At 42.9% G+C, this 16,926-nt stretch overlaps 1 protein-coding gene across 3 annotated transcripts in view; it reads right to left on the reverse strand.

Annotated features, from left to right (window-relative positions):
• LOC147020318 (zinc finger protein 40-like) overlaps window positions 1-16,926 on the reverse strand; it is a 104,047-nt gene that overhangs the window by 60,456 nt on the left and 26,665 nt on the right. For all 3 annotated transcript variants that reach the window (XM_085895615.1, XM_085895616.1, XM_085895614.1), the window contains one exon: window positions 3,893-3,958. In XM_085895615.1, coding sequence (XP_085751741.1) covers window positions 3,893-3,958 — 66 coding nt within the window. The remainder of the gene's footprint in view (window positions 1-3,892; window positions 3,959-16,926) is intronic.

Here is a 16,926-nt window from a genome sequence, read left to right on the forward strand (position 1 = left end):
CTCTTTCTCTCTTCTTACCCATTTTTATCTCCTTGGAGAACATCATGAAAGTCCCTTACTCTACAAGCCACTCGTACTTGTCAGATTATTCCAATCACCAGAAGTACGGTAACCGTAAATCTCTCGCACCCTGGTGATCTTTCTGTGGAGGTTAAAGACTAATTAATGTAAGGGCTGCATGGTACACCTGGTGTAGCGTGGGTGGCGTAAAGCCCCCATGCGATTCAATTGATGAGCCGTGTTTTGGGGTAAGCACTGTCCATTGTCAGCTTTATTGATTTCCATCCAGTTGTACTGTTTTAGTATCCTGCATTGATGAAATCTTCCATCTTCATTTTGTCATGTGTCTGCCTTCACTATGCGGTTCAGCCATTTTGCATGAAATGTTGTGCAGCTGGCTTGTCTTTTATTCTGGTTTCTTGACTATGTGGAATCTTTTTGAATCGTGAGTGTTTTGCTCTTACACCGCATGCGCAAAGGCAATTGGTTCACTTTGTCTGTCTGTATTTCTGTCTGCAGACCTCAGTCTTTGATTGAGGTACTGCTAGATGGCAATTAAATTATATATTTTGAACGCTGTAGAACAAAAAATCGGAACATAAATCGGAACATGAAACTGTAGTTTAGCAGTACTTTGTCCTTTCATTCGGCAAATTATACGGAATCTCGTCCCGAGCACACATGCATACAGAGGAGTAAAGGGATTTTTAAAAGTCAGTTTACCTCTCCAGCACACAAAGAAAATTGAAAATAATTCCAAACAGAAAACTTACTCTTTTTAGGGATGTCGTAAAGGACACAAACAATAGGCACGAACAATTACTAATGTAACGTGTTAAATAAGGTGGTGTAAAAGAAGGTGCATCAACGGTGGTAAACTTCCACAAAATTATTTTTTTCTTTCCAGCCTTTAAAAACCTGTATTTTATTTCAAATGAAATACAGTATATACTTGAACACTGTAGAACACAAATCACCTTGTTGGCACTTGCAAAAACCTCCAGTTTAGCAGGACTTTTTATATTATACTCCATTACGACAAAATATTCCACTATTTTATGCTATCTCAACCAATCAAATTTGCCGCTCACGCTCTCAGCATTCAGGAATATTGAGATTCAGACAAAATCCATAGATTGATAACTATAGAGTGATGTACAATTTATTTTTCCATGTTACAGATGTTCCGTACTCTCCATGTTGTTGATCTCCATGTATCTTAAGAACTGGCATGTTACCAAGTGGAAGTTGGGGGTAAGAATGAGATATTTTACATTGAAGGTCCACAGAATCAGAAAATCATATTTGGTTTGATGAATAGATATGCCTTCACTGAACACTTAAATAATTGTTCTTTTCTTGAATAATATATCTTTAAAGGAAGATTTTAATGTTATTGGTGCCCTTTCATGCTGATTGTCCTCCCAAAAAACGATCGATTGGCCCCACCCCTCTCATGACATAATTTCAATGTCGGGTTCATATATGTACGGGTCTGACAGCACCTTCTAAATAATGATTTTGACTATCGCCGTAATCTGGGGTTCTTGATCAGAATTTTTTTTGTCAAATTCACTTTCTGTCAGACTTGAAGCGAGTTGTGCGGTCATTATCCATTACGTGCTGACAATCTTTCCCTCGATGACATCATGGCAGTTTATCTGGAAATTTTTGGGGGCAGTACCCGACGGGTTTGCTTTTTTAACTGTAGCACCTAAAAAAAAAATCTATCTATATATTACTAAAACTCTCATCTTGTATGTATGTATGTGTGTCTGTATGCTCCCGAAATACAGCCAAAATGGTACACAATAGCACAAAAATTTTATGGCCACCTTACTCACCATTCTCCTGCAGTGTGCAGTATCAAGTTTTGTTCAAATCGGGCAACAAATAAAATTATTAAAAAATCAATTCCCGATTCAGTCAAGTTCTCTTCGGGAGAATTTGATGAATGCAAACAACTTCAGCGGTATAGTTCACTGGAGCTATCTTTTTTTTTTCTTTTTTAATTGAAATGATTTTTTTCCATCAACCGCTGTCACAACGGGAACCCAACGGGTTCACGGGTCATCTAGTAATCATTAAAAAAAACCATGTTCAGTTCTTTGTTTATTACGTAAAAATCCATATAATCACATCAAAACAAAAATTTCTCATTCTTTGGACCTTTAAGGTGTTTCGGAATGAAATAAATTTGCGGAAAGTCATAAATGAGTATGATTTGTTGTTCCTTAATTTCACCTATTAAATTATTAAGTAATTCCATTGACTGCTCATCAAGTTCAATATCGATCTTTGTTGAATGATTGTTAGTAGTTCTAATGTAACATGAGTGGATTATAAGAGGTTATTTCCCTTGCCCCTGATTGTCAATATTGCTTTATTGAAAAGTGGCTGCACTGTAAAAGTTAGTTACACTGTAAAACTTCCGTATACTATAATAGTGACTATGTTTAAGTTCATTCCTGCATACCAAAAGTGGCTACTTTGTGTAAGCCTTAGAGGTGCTGCCATGTTGAGATTGGTCATTGAAAAAACAAGGTTGTATGTTGTATCTAGCAAGTATTTCCTATATTGTGTGGACCTTTACCACAACAGAATGGGTATTAAAATGGACATTCAGAATGCCAGTTTTGGTTCGGCCGGCTTTTATTTGCCGTGTTCTCCACACTGTTACACCAACTTCAACATCACAACTTGTTACCCTTTTACACAAATTATCTCTTGCGATAAATGTCTCACCAGCTAAACAAACTTCACACAGTCATATATGATGAACAATGCATTCTGTATTAATCAAATCTTAGGCATATAAGCATTATCCTCACATTATACCAATACATCATCTTACAGCCAACCTCTTGTTGCAGAGACAAACATGGGATCGCATCAAATACGGATTTAATTTAATAAATAACCTCTAAATAAAAAGGCAAGAAATACAATGGCAATTATGCAAAAAAATATATATATATATATATATATATATATATATATATATATATATATATATATATATATATATATATATATATATTTCTGCTTGACTCAACCTCTAACCCCAAGCCCAATCTAACAGCTTGGATTTTCAATGTTCGATACTAAATTCAATTGACAACAAAAAGAGCAATCAGAGATTGCAGACCCTTGCCAGGACTTGTTTTGTGTGATGTATTTTGTGTAGCAAATAAATGGGATGATATACTGAATGAAAAGTCTTTGATTGCAAATGGATGGTCTAAATTTTGTCTGGGGGGGGGGGGGGGTATATATGTAAAGGTCAATGGTCTGAAAAGTTGAAAAGGTCTGAAAAGGTCTCAATGCGTCAAAACGGTCAAAATGTTCTAAAGGGTCTTAAAATGTCGAAGGGGGTCTAAAGAGTTTAAATTAAGGTCTTAAAGGTTGGAATTGTCTGAAGGGACGTAAAGGGTCTCAAAAGGTCAAAGGGGTCCATGGGGTATTAAAAGGTTTGAAAGGTGTAAAGATCTATAAAGTAGATAGGAGTCGAACGGTCTTTGAGGTTCTAAAGGGTCTAAGAGGATCTAAAGGGTCTTTTATGTCTAAAGGTTCTAAAGGGTGTCATAGGGTCTTCGGGGTCTAAATGGTCTTTGGGGTCTTAAGGGGTCTAAAGGTCACAGGGGTATTTTTGGTAACCTGGGTCTTTTGGGTATTCGTGGTCTTATTGGGTCTTGGGGTTCTTAAGGGTCCAATGTAAATCATGCACATACGTTCTGTGTGGACAAACATAAAAACAAACAAACCAAGAGACAAACAGACCCAACTGCAATTCCCTCTCCTCTGGCGCGGGTAACCAGGTACACACGTGAACCCATGACTCAGATGCATTAGCTACTTAAGCACTCAGTGCCACAGACTACCGATGTCCCACCTGGTTTTGACCCATCTGTCGGTTCTTGGTAATCCTGCAGTTGCTTCTTAGCTTCTTCAATCTTATCTAGAGGAAGACAAGGAGAGCGCACTCAAGGTTATGCCATCCGCAGCTCTTGTCATAATTTGTTCCAAGAACTTTCACCGTAAACGCTGAAAGGTTTCTGATGCACGACAGCATTACAAACGAACAACACTAATTAAAGTGAGATGCCATCATACAATCCACATTGCACTGTTTTTGCCTTGATGCTTGGATATCAAGGCTTGCCTCACGATGCCATGATGTTGGTAACAAGATCATTTGTTGTCCACCAGTACACATAATCCACCCTGGCAAAGTGTTAACTTTGTAATAGTGTGCTAAGTTGTTCACGTCGCACAGAAAACGGTTTTACGTGGAACTGTGTTTCAATAACATTGTTCGTTGTAACAGAGAGGTAACAGAGGTATCAGCTTCTCTCTGCATTTCGAAACATACTGTCGTGTCCACGTCGATTAAGACCGACGCTGGATGGATACACCGAACTGGCTTGTACTCCCTTGGACACGTCAATTAATGGCGGCCTTGCGCGCATAGAAATCGCAATGTAATAAATAATTGTATACAATGAGACTGCGAAACTTATGACGTCACAAAGCCGATTCAAGCACAGACAGGGATAGGGAACGAGAAAACCCGGGTGAGGCCTTAGCTCTGCCAGTGGACGAGGAAGGAGCAGGTCCACGGGTGATGGGGTAGGTGACGAAACGCCCGACCAGGGACGACGAAGGGGGCACAGGTTAAAGGCAGGAACATGAGAAGGCGGGCAGACAGGCAGGAACCATGGACAAAGCAACCGTTTCTCCTCCGCAAACAATCTCTTCTGTTTTGGGCGTAATCTCTCCTCTCGTTCCCCTCTTGCTTCACACCCAACCGACTCTACCGAGACGACTCCGACTCTCCTGGCTCTGTGAGATGTCCCAAAACTCCGCACCTCAGGAGCCCATCCAAGTCTACACACCTCGGGAGGTGACAAAAATCTTCTCCCCTCGTTCTCTGGACAGCGAAGCCATATTTAAAGCCCCTCCTCTCCCTTTGCCTTTGCCTCGCCTCAGCGTCTCATCCAGTGGGACATACAATACAGGAGGTTGTACGTATGATCCCTTACCTTAAACCCTAATTACTACAACGCACCACCCTCCATGTGGTGCACATTCAGACGATTCTTAAGCTACGTTCCTCTGCTTAATTGCAATGAGATGGGATAACTACTCGTACACAGACCATCCTATTCTACACATTTATATATCTTTGAAAGCAATATCTACCATCCCCCTCTACAAACATAACAGAGCCCCCCCCCCTCTCGAACAAATTCAACAATGTGTACAAGTCTTACTGTAAAGACAAAATGTAACCATGATGCATGCATTGATACTTCTGTCGAAACGAGTGGAGAGGAGTGGGGAGCAAGGGTCAGCAAAGTTAGAATAGAACAGGAGTGGTATAACGAGAACAAGCATGAGGTGATGATGGGCAGCACTTAGAAAGGACTGGAGGGAGGCGACGAGACAATCGACAAAGGAGTTCGCTTCCCCAGATGAGAGAATTACCATTATTGATGGTAGAGAAAGACTGCGATGACGAAAGTTGAGCAGCATTGCAGAGCAGGTAGCAGGGATTTGTGATGGATACTGGCACAAAGACCAACTTTTACGACAATCCGAGATTTCCGTAATTTAGCACTTGTGGTTCGGAATAACGTGTCATCCTGAAAAAGGAATGCGCTCCAAGCTGGAATACCATGCTGACAAAGCGGTATAAAGACATTTTGCAGTTGGATACTATTTCATCAAGAATTGTACCCAATGTAAGCAACTGAGAAAGAAGCATGCATATCATGTTGCAGTCTTGATTGCCCAGTGCACTTGCCACACAAGCAAACCATCTGTTCTCCAGGAGACTGGTTAACACAAGTCTTATCCATTGCCTGTTGCTTGTGATGGATACTCTACAGTGTTTAACATCCACAGATTGTCTGCTTTGTATTTATTTGCCAGGCTTCAGTTTATGTTGACTCTTGTGGACACATGTTTGATTCTAAGAAGAGACTGTCAGCTGAAGAGAAGCTCCACCCACCAGAGGCGGGCAATTGTATGAGGGTATACACATCATTTCCTCATGACTGATTGATACTATGATGATGACGACACGTACTGCGTCGGAGTGGCGACCCATCCAGGATTGTGCCCAATAGCCCAGGAGACTGCTTCGGCAGCACCGATGATCTGCACAGAGTATGGTCCTAATGGATGGATGATAGGTACCATATTCTTAAAAGAGCGTTGGTGTTGCTGGAGCAGTTTCTTCGCACTGGTTATTGCTGGATGGTTTTCCATTGCCTTCCCAGCTGTCATGGCAGGAATTGGTAATTTGTTCAAGGTATCGGTGATAATTCGCCAACTCGTCACAAAGAACACCACGGGATCTTTAACTTGCACTAGCTAATGCTAGTAGACAGGACCCACAGCTTAACGTCCATTCAAGGTACGGCACATTAATATAATGATGCCTCGCCCTATGTGTGAGATACCAGGATGACAGTTTATAGCTGGGTCAGGATTCGAACCCAGACAAGACGGCTCAGAGGCAAGTGTGCATACCTCTGGAGTCTGGACTATCCTGCCAACCTGATTGAAACTGTGTCCAACGATAAGGCAACCACATATCTTTGTGCTGGATTTCTCTTAATATCCATCATTGCAGCATTTTCATTAAAACATGCCAAAGTTTTTGTGCAAAATTTACAATAAGCAAGTAAATTATACAGGGTGAAGAATTAAAGCATTAAACTTAGTTGTAAATTAGTTTTCGTCGTCCTCAGAACCTCTCCAAAACAGGAGTTTTTATGGCTTTTAATGACGTCAGAACCTCTCCTGTACAAGACAGATGCACAATGACTTTCTTTTCTTTCAAGGTCTAATGAAAGTTTATTATTATTACTTTTTACAGGGTCTAATGTTAATGGAAGAGCTGACGCTCAAATGCCACACACACACACACACACACACACACACACACACACACACACACACACACAGAGGCAGAAGACAACACTGGACATAACTTTTTCACAGGGGGCAAAGTAACAAAATTTCCCAGAGAACTTTGGCTGGTGGCTACGCCATCATGTTCATCGCTATTCTCTCTGCAATCAGTGGGGAAGATAAAGAGAAATCACCCCCCTCCACATAAGACGCAAACCCACGGGGTTTATCCGTGCTCTGTCCTGTAAATGTTGAGCTTCAAGAGAGAAAGTAGCATGTACCATTTTTCAAGTATTTAGGATGACTCAGCCATGGTCAGAATCAAACTGCAAACCTACCAGATTCAAGATGGGATGCTCTAACTGCAATGCCACTGAGTTTTGTAAACTTGGGGCTTCCATGACCTTTAATGATGATTTCTAGCTCTTTACAATGGTGGTTTCTCCCTGATTATATCAAGAACCTGACCATGAAGGTGAAGCAAGTCAGGTTCTTAAAAATGAGAATTGCTATATCTGATCATTTCTGATTTTTTTTTCACTTTACTTCCTCCATGAAAAAATGCACCAAGAAACTGCAAAAGCGACTTCAATGAATTTTCCAGTCATTTCTGTGAAGACCGCTGTACCTTCGCCATGACTGGCTACGGTACATAATAAGTGAAGTGACACAACCAACTGTGCACAAAACATGACTGCTTCCAAATAAATTAATAATTAGTTCACTGAAGTTGAACTTGCTGTGTAAGGGTTTTTGAGTGAATCGAAAATTACAATTACGAGCAGAGTACCTGCCCTGCAGGTGATCTTGTCCCAAGCATGCAACGAGGTCTTCTAACGCATTCCTTTATGTTCTAATGCAGGGGAATGGGGAGATAGGGGAGAACAGGAAACCTGCGAGTGAGAGGGTTGGGTTAGATATGGATAATGTCGAGATAAAATTATCATTCAGAGGAAGGTCAGAAGGCCAAGAGAGCCGAGGGCACTGGAACGGAAGAGAGATGACGCTGAAAGAAAATAAAAAAAAATCAGAGATGTCACTGATGTGTTGGCAACGCACGAGAGCAATAGGCCTGGTGCTTGGTTCTCATCATGGGAGATGCCATAATGTTGAGAGCTTTCGATTCTCCACAATACGGAAGAGATGTCAGTGGGATGGGGGTGTAGTGTATGGCAATGCAGAGTCAAATGTAAAAAGGAAGACAAGGCTTTCCAGAGTATCAGATAAGCGAATTATTTTGAGGAGGAAAAAGACTGGGCCCAAAACACTGCTTTCAGGCACATCAGTCTAAACTGATAGAAGAGAGGAGAAGGTTCCATCAAGAGCAATGCATCGCCTGTTCAAATTGAGGAAGTCACAAAGCCAAATATGAAGGCAGCCACGTATGCCATTGGCAGTAAGCTTGGAAGGCAGAGTAGGATACGAGACTGTAATATGACCACGATTTGTCCAGATGGACGATGCTGACCTTTTTATTGGAATTTAGGACCTCCAAACATTGCTCAATTGGAGCAGCAACATGTTCAGAGTTTTGTGACCGATGTTGTGACCGAATCCAAACTGATGGACAGATATCAGGCTGTTTGAAAACAGGAAAGACTTGACATCAGCAGCAATGATTAATTATTTGACTGTTTATAATTGGAAGTAAGTTTACTGGTCTGTAGTTGACCTGGTGGCCAGGAGTGATGTTGTCTGATTTCCAGGCAGATGGGAGGCGGCCAAAGGACAAGGACAGGCTGAAGAGCGCAATCTACCTGACTCCTTAAGCAGGTGGACATATCATCTCGGCTTTCTCTGAAATAGAAAGCAGGATATCACAAAGCCTAGGGTAGCTTTGTGCATCACTTATTTGTTATTTTGTGTTTGCTCTCTGTTCTGGTGTGAGATTGTGGCTGTCTCCCTCATTCTCACATTCATACTCTTGTCTGACAATGTGTCTATTGAGACAGGTTGTGGATGTAACCAACACCTTTCAAACACAGGAAGAAGGCCACGCGGCCCATCATTGACACTGAAAATACTGGAGTATTTATTCGAGAAGACGTATGGATGTAATTTCTGCCTTGTTCTCAAGAACCACGCGTCAAACTACAACGCATTAAATGGCCAAAATATTTTAATCGGCAGCTTTGGTTCCAATCATTCTTGAGAGAAAGAAACATTTTGGTTTTACTCCTCCATGTTATGCACTCGTCCTTTACAAGAAAGCATGTTGACCTCCTATAGGCTTGGAAAATATTTTGATACTTTCAGCTTTACGCCGCAACATCAACATGAATGAATGGAGGAGAGAAGTTCCCGTAAAATGTGTTGAATAAAATGCTTTTCACGTTTCAAAGGATTACATGACATGGAATTGTGTTTGAATTGGAGGATTGAATTATGTGGGCTGTTCAGGCAGAGCATGGCAGTGAGAGGGTTAAACAATGTTCAATCACCTTCATTATATTATCTTTCATTGCAGAACCTTTTCCAATAATTTGTGCCTTATCCACATCCAGACTCACCACCACAGGACAAATGAACCCTCTGCCCTATTGTTACAAAATGCACCTTGTCTCAATAACCCTGACAATTGCATCATTTTGGATTTAAAGTGCATGATCCATCAGACGATGACAAATATTTCAATCCTTACTCAATCAGCATTGCCTTCATGATAATCCGGGCTAAATGACATTTTACCGAGCGCCCTTGGCTATTATAATGGGAATGTTTGTGCAGCAGATAAAATGTGCAAAACTCAACAAGCATACCAAATTTCATGAGTACTGTATTTTCCCAATTGCACTTTATTAATGGGCTTGTATGTCCATCATAAGCAGAAACTCAACTTACACGGCGATACACACAAAGGAGGTGGCCACGTCACACGCCGAGCCTGTGTCGTCTTCACATTTCTGACAATGCACTCATACAACATGATCATTATCAAAATATCATTATATCTCAAAAAGTGATGGATGGATTCAGACGAAACTTGATGGATGAGTTGGGTTGGTGATGAGAACAAGCCGATTCGATTTTGGTTAAAGTCTGGATGCAGATCCGGCCTATCAGTGGGATACAAACCATTAACTGTTCATCCTGGTGGAGGAATGTGCTCGACCAAGTTTCGTTATAGTTTTTCCTTTTTTTGAAATTAAAAAAAATACTGGATAATTTTGAGCTACCAAGCATTCGTACCAGCATCCCTGCACCCCTCCATGCCCATTACCTCAAGATACATATTCAAATCCAGTTTAAACATACCTACCACACCTGCTGCTACCACCTTCCATGGAAGACCATTCCATGCATTAAACATACCCATCAGAGATGGGGAATCCCCCGCCATTGAAAAAGGTCATACATATTCCAGATAATGAGGGAGGTGAATTGGAAACAAGACACCATTTGGTCATCATGTCTTTCGAGCTATACAGCAAAAAGTTTTTCAAGATGGCTGCCTGGCGGCCATATTGAATGTCCAACGGGGCAGAAATTCAATAGAAACCTACTTCGTCCCATTACCTACCCTCCCAGCAAGTTTCGTTGGAAAAGAAAAAAATTTAGGGCCTATTTCGCGATAATGTCATTTTTCAAGATGGCTGCCTGGCGGCCATATTGGATGTTCGACATGGCCGAAATTCAATAGTAACCGACTTCGTTCCGTTACCAACCTTCCCAGCAAGTTTCATCAGAAAAGAAAAAAATTAGAGCCTATATCGTGATAACGTCGTTTTTTTCAACATGGCTACCTGGCGGCCATGTTGGATGTCTGAGCGGGCCTAACCAAAAAGAATTGAAATCAGATAAGCGGTTTTCCATTTATTACAAAAAATATTTTTTTCAAGATGGCCGCCCCAGTCGGCCATCTTGGATCCGGCCACGCCCAAAATCAATAGAGTTCTTCCTTTTCAGGTGGTACATGTGTGACCCAAATTTCAAATCAATATGGTGAACAGTTTATGAGTTATCGCACTCACAGCTATAAATGTTGACGCCCAGCCAGCCAGGCGAACGGACGGACGACCCGGGTGACAACAATATCCCCCTTCCGCCACGCGGCGGGGGATAAAAACGGTGTAAAATTCCCCTGCCTTGCTTCGCTGTCCGATATTTAAAGCTACTTTGACATTGGTGGCACCCGCATGAACTTGCGGGTTCCATATATAGCTATGGCATGGAAGTTAGGGGGGGACTGGGGGGCCAGTGTTCCCTCACTTTCAAAAGTGGGGAGGTCAAATACCATGCCCCCCCCACACTTTTCACCTTCCCATGTATTCATCCATGGTGGATCCATCACCATTTAAGGTATTTTACTTCTTTGTTTTGACCTCTTAATGCCCACTCAGATTTGTTAACTTTGTGTTGAGATTCGCGATTACAGTGTATTCCTTTTTTTAAGCAATGTCACCTGTGATGGGATCGCTTGGCCACGGAGGAGTTTGATTCTGGTTCAACACGAGACATCACGTCCTTATGAAGATTCCACATGGACACAGCACACTGACGGAGCGTTTTTGTGTTTTTTTTTGTGAAATAATCAAATTGATAAAGTTTCCCCAAAGCAATCGATCATCTTTAAACAAATGCAGATTCGTGTTGGCAAAGAGTACATTCTTTGGTTTGAAGCTGGCATATCACGTCTTCTCTCTGGCAGAACAGGTGTCAATAACTATACAAGGTCAGGATACATCCGTCCAGAGTGCAATGAAGACCGTGAAGGTCATCTCCTTGTAATGCACATTCGACCAATGACAATGAAACAAGGAGTTTAACAAGTTCTACAATCATGTCATAGAGGAATCGGAGGGCTTAACATAAAGGCTGGTACTACCTCGGAGGACAGCTCCACCAAGGAGAATTGACGAAGGTACACAACCACACAACTTCTTCTCTGGAGAAGAGTACTTACGACGAAAATGCTATGAAGTCCTTGACATTCTGGATCAAGAGCTTGACAGAAGATTTGAGCAAAAAGGCATGCGACTCCTCAGGTCAGGTCAGGAAAGGGAGCATGCACCGGAGCAGCATGTTGCTGCGTCCACTTTCTGCCGGTACTCCAGGGGCCTCCGTCTGGTCATCCCCTCGGCAGATGCCTGGCCCATCCCCATCTCCTTGAGATGCTGATTAACCTGCTGCAACCACGAGGCACATGGTCGGCCCATTGGCCTCCTCCACTCACATCCCGAGGATCCAGAGGGCATCCCGATTCACTGAATAAAATGCTTTACAGAGATCAACAAAGGCTGCAAGCAGCCCCTGCCAAAACTTTCGGCTGCATTCAGTGAGGACCCGAAGAGTAAGGATAAGGTCAATCGTTGACCTCTCTGGTGTAAAGCCTGAGTGCTCGGGATTCTGGTGCTCAAGCAGATGGTGGCGAACCCTATCAAGAATTATGTTAGCAAAGACCTTGCCCGGCACTAAGAGCAGCGTCACCTCTCGGTAGTTGTTGCTGTCTTGGCGATCACCCTTCGCTTTCCAGAGAGGGACAACAAGGCCCCTCTTCGATTCAGTTGGGATGATGCCTGTGTTCCAGGCAGAGCACAGAACTGCATGCAATGACATGCATACAGCATTTCCTCCAACCTTGAGAAGTTCAGCATTGGTTCCACAGATCCCAGGAGCTTTACCCCATTTCAACCGGTTCACCACAGTCTGTGTTTCCATGAACGAAGGTGGACCACAGTTGATTGTAAGATCAGCAATAGGGATAGTAACACCCGTGACAACCAACTCGACAGCTAGTGGATTAACCTGCTGCAGCCGCTCAAAGTAACTGACCCAGCAGGCCTTCACTTTGGACTCCTCTGTCAAGAGCCTACCACCCTCTCCTCAAACTGCAGTACACCGAGGGACAGGCTTGGATGAACGCAATGCACAAATTCCCCTTTAAGCATGATGAGAATATCTTGACCACAGGTGATGCTCTAGCCCCTCACAGATTCCTCGCACATAGGCCTCCTTGTCCACCCTAAGTGCACGTGCAGTTTTATGCCTCAGCTCCCTGAACAGCTCAGCTCTGCCATTCAGCCTGGCCTACAACTCTGGTCAATGGTACCCAGTGTCCCTTGAGAGCCAAAATTCATCTTTGCCCCACAGTGAGTTCCAACACAACCACCGGCAACATCAAGGACGGTGGTCTTGAAGGCACTCCACAACTCTTCAGGATCCCCCAAAGTGGAGATCGCCCAAATCTCCACTCAGCCTGTTTGCAAACTTTTCAGCTATACTCTCATCCTTGAGCTTGCAAACATCCAGCCAGGCTGGGATGGTACCATTCTCCTGGATTTAAGCTGCAACGTCAGTGTTACTACAACAAGCCTATGGTCAGTATTGAGGAACTGATTACTCCAGTTGACCCCGCAATTCTGGATTATCCTCCAGCGACCATCAACGAGCACATGGTAAATCTCCTTTGCCACACCACCAGCATTGGAATACCAAGTCTCGCGATGAGTCTGTGAGTGCTGAAACCATGAACCAGCCACCCAAAGTCCATGTAATGACTTCTTGCAAAGTCAAGGAACTTAGTGCTATTCTGGTTCACAGTTCTAGACCCATGAGGACAAACACATGTCTCATAACCATCCCTACCAGTTCCAGTCGATGAAATGAAATCCCCCAAGACTAGAAGTGTATCTCGTCTGGGGCACTGATCAACCATAGACTCGATTGTGGCGTCGAATGCATCCTTCACGGTGAGATCACTCGCCTCAGTCGGAGCATAGACAGAGACCAGGGAAATGACACCTCGGGAGTGACGAATCCTTAGTCTCATAGTACGCTCGTTGACTGGTGTTACCTCAATTATCATTGGGGTCAGCTTATTGGACACAGCTACAGCAACTCCTTGGGTATGGTAACCATCAGAGCGACCAGACCAATAGTAGGTGTAACCACCCGCCATGATCTCGCTGCAATCCGGTCTCCGAACCTCAGAGACTGCTGCAATACCGATGTCCAAACGCTTTCGCTCACATGATAACAGAAACAGGTGTTCATCCTCTCTTCGGGAAAGGACATTCCAGGCACCCACCCGAAGGGACCACCTCAGGTTAACCGAAGGAGACTGCCGTCTGGTGGACGACACCTCAGCACCACCCCGACACACACTACCACAATATGACCCGGGAATGTTACCCCATGGTTTTTCTCCTATCATTAAAGATTGGGGGGACCCGAAGGCTTTGTCCCAATCCCATCATCCAGTGAGCTGCCCTGCAAAGGGCAACTGCACAGGAGGTGGGTTTTCTGATTTTTTTTTGTGTTTTTCGTATTTTTTGCAGAACAAAGGGTTTTACGGTGGCCGTAGTACAAATCCTGCCACCAACCTCCTAATAAAAATAACCCAACTGCAGGAGGACGTCTGCAGACAGGGTTGAGCACTCGACATGGTTGGCCGTTAGCTCACAAGGAACTCCTCCGCCCTTTTACAGGTTTTGTTTTTAATCCTGCTGGGTATCCATATTATACACCCTCTTCACCAAGAAACTTGGTGAGGAAGACGGTTTTGTTAGTCTAACCCGACCATGGAACAGGTTAGTACAGGTTTACATGGTACCTGCAGCAAGTCACAGATCTAATCTGACCGACTCCTCCAGAATCTGGAAAACTTTCTTCTGGAAGCTGCAAATGGGGAGTACTGCAGAATACCCAAAATCCATTGAAGACCAGTACAAAAAAAAAAACCAGAAGGGCACTTGGTAGAGCGCATACCTCAACCCTGCAATGTCTGATCCACGAGAACATATTGGGCCCAATACATTTTTGAGATATCGTGCTATATATCATTGAGCCCCATCTCTGAATGGTGAAGAATCACTCAGAAAATTCTAGTCGTCGGATCTAGATCCGAATCTTCACCAAACTCTAATCAGTTCGTCCTTGTCATACACTGAACCTGTCCACAAAATTTCATCTGGATATGTCCCCAACTTTTTGAGATATCCTGTACACAGGCAAACAGACAAAGAGACAAACAGACAGAAAGGGGTGAAAACATAACCTCCTTCTCCTTCGGTGGTGGAGGTAATGACATCAATCTAGAACGTCTATAACTGCAGCCACAAAGTTACCCGATCTTGTAAGATCGGACACCAGCATTGTCTGTATAACAAGCATGGAGACCATTTGCCAGGACACGTCCACGAATCCATTCAGTCAGAAGCTCCAGACAGAGTCCACAAAATTGTTGACATGAAAACCATCACAGTCACCACATCAACCTCCGAGCGAAGTCATTCAGTCCTGAGAAGAGTGAAAAACTACCTGGGGTCAACCATGAACCAACAAAGTCTGAACAACAGTACTCTGATCTGCCATGCCATGAAAGGTCGTACAGACAAGTTCGACATATTATTATTAGCATTTGGGAATAACTTTTATCAAGCAAACGAGTCAAGACTGAAGTATTTTGGCTTTTTTGATTAAGCCATAACAAACTTAGAAAATGGGCAAAGTGCGTAAAAGAAAGTTTTGAATTTTTGAATTTTCCAATGAATTTTGCTGAAATAAACAGCTTTCAAAAATAAAGATACTACAACTACATTTACATCACGTTCAGCCTGATCATCATTCTTTTTTTTCTTCTCTCTTTAAATTAGTTAAAACCCTGAAAAAAACAATATATATACATACATATATATATATATATATATATATATATATATATATATATATATATATATATATATATATATATATATATATATATGAGGCCCCGCGAGGAGGAGTGATGTAAGCGACATTTTTTAATTATATGATGATGATAGGCTCGGATGATAGGGTAAGGGTTAAAATAGTGCTATATGGCATTAACTCCAAAATGGCCGATGTGGCCCTTACATCACTTCTCCTCGCGGCGCCTCATATATATATATATATATATATATATATATATATATATATATATATATATATATATATATATATATATATATATATATATATATATATATATATATATATATATATATATTGTTGCCGTTCTCGGATCCGCATCCCTCCAAGGCAATGGCATCCAACATAAAGTGGTCCCCAGACAGTTATTTCATGAATATACGTTCAGATTGACCCATTAGACAAGAAAGAAGGGACGAACGGGAGAGTGCGTTGTGTAAATCTCATAGTTAGGTCTGATTATATATCAGACTTCATTCCGACTCTGCCTTTTCTCTTATTCCTGAGGTAAATCCAAGCCACGGCCACACTCTTCGCTGTGAGAAGGAGTCCTCGCGAAGGCCGTTAAGGCACTACGCTTGGACACCCACCTGTAAAAACCACGGCCGCACCCTTCACTGTAAGAAGGGGTCCTCGCGAAGGCCGTTAAGGCACTAAGCTTGGACACCCACCTGTAAAAACCACGGCCGCACCCTTCACGTAAGAATGCGTCCTCACAGAAGACCAAAAGGAACAAAACACCAAATGTTAACAACTTACAGTACACGCACATGGCGCACTCTTTTCAACTCATTTCTGAGTCGAATAATTATGTGTGTCCTCTTTTTCAACCCAAACCTACATCTAATGATTATATCCAATCTTTTCCCTCAATTCCTGACACAGATCAGGGCTGGCACCGCGCACATCACCGCTTTTGATAAATGACCGCATGCTCAATGGCGGCGGACCCACTTGCAGTCACGGGATAATTTATTATCGTACACAGAGCAGGGCACGAATAACCCACATCTTGTTCGGGTCTGCATGGGTTTACCATGGCATCTTAGCGCCGGTTTTTGCTGGGGCACGGTCCGGGAGTTTGGTGCAGGGCGATTTGTATCACGGGGTTCGGGGCAAGACGATTCTGCAGTTCAGCTATGGCTATCCGGATGTACAGTGAGGCCACTTCCGGTCATTGCGGCCAGCCCGTGTGCTGGCCATGGCCCAACCAGAGCGGCGATTCGGATAATGACACATCGCTTCGGGTCGTCACCCCCGCATGCACCACAGGGTCTATAAAAGGACGGGTGATGGGGCTGTCTGCCGTCATTTTTCCTGCTCGGCGTTCCCCAT

The sequence above is a fragment of the Eptatretus burgeri genome, chromosome 9 (genome assembly GCF_056783735.1).
Source record: "Eptatretus burgeri isolate ZD-2024b chromosome 9, Ebu_testis_v1, whole genome shotgun sequence".
In the NCBI taxonomy this organism is placed as follows: Eukaryota; Metazoa; Chordata; class Myxini; order Myxiniformes; family Myxinidae; genus Eptatretus; species Eptatretus burgeri.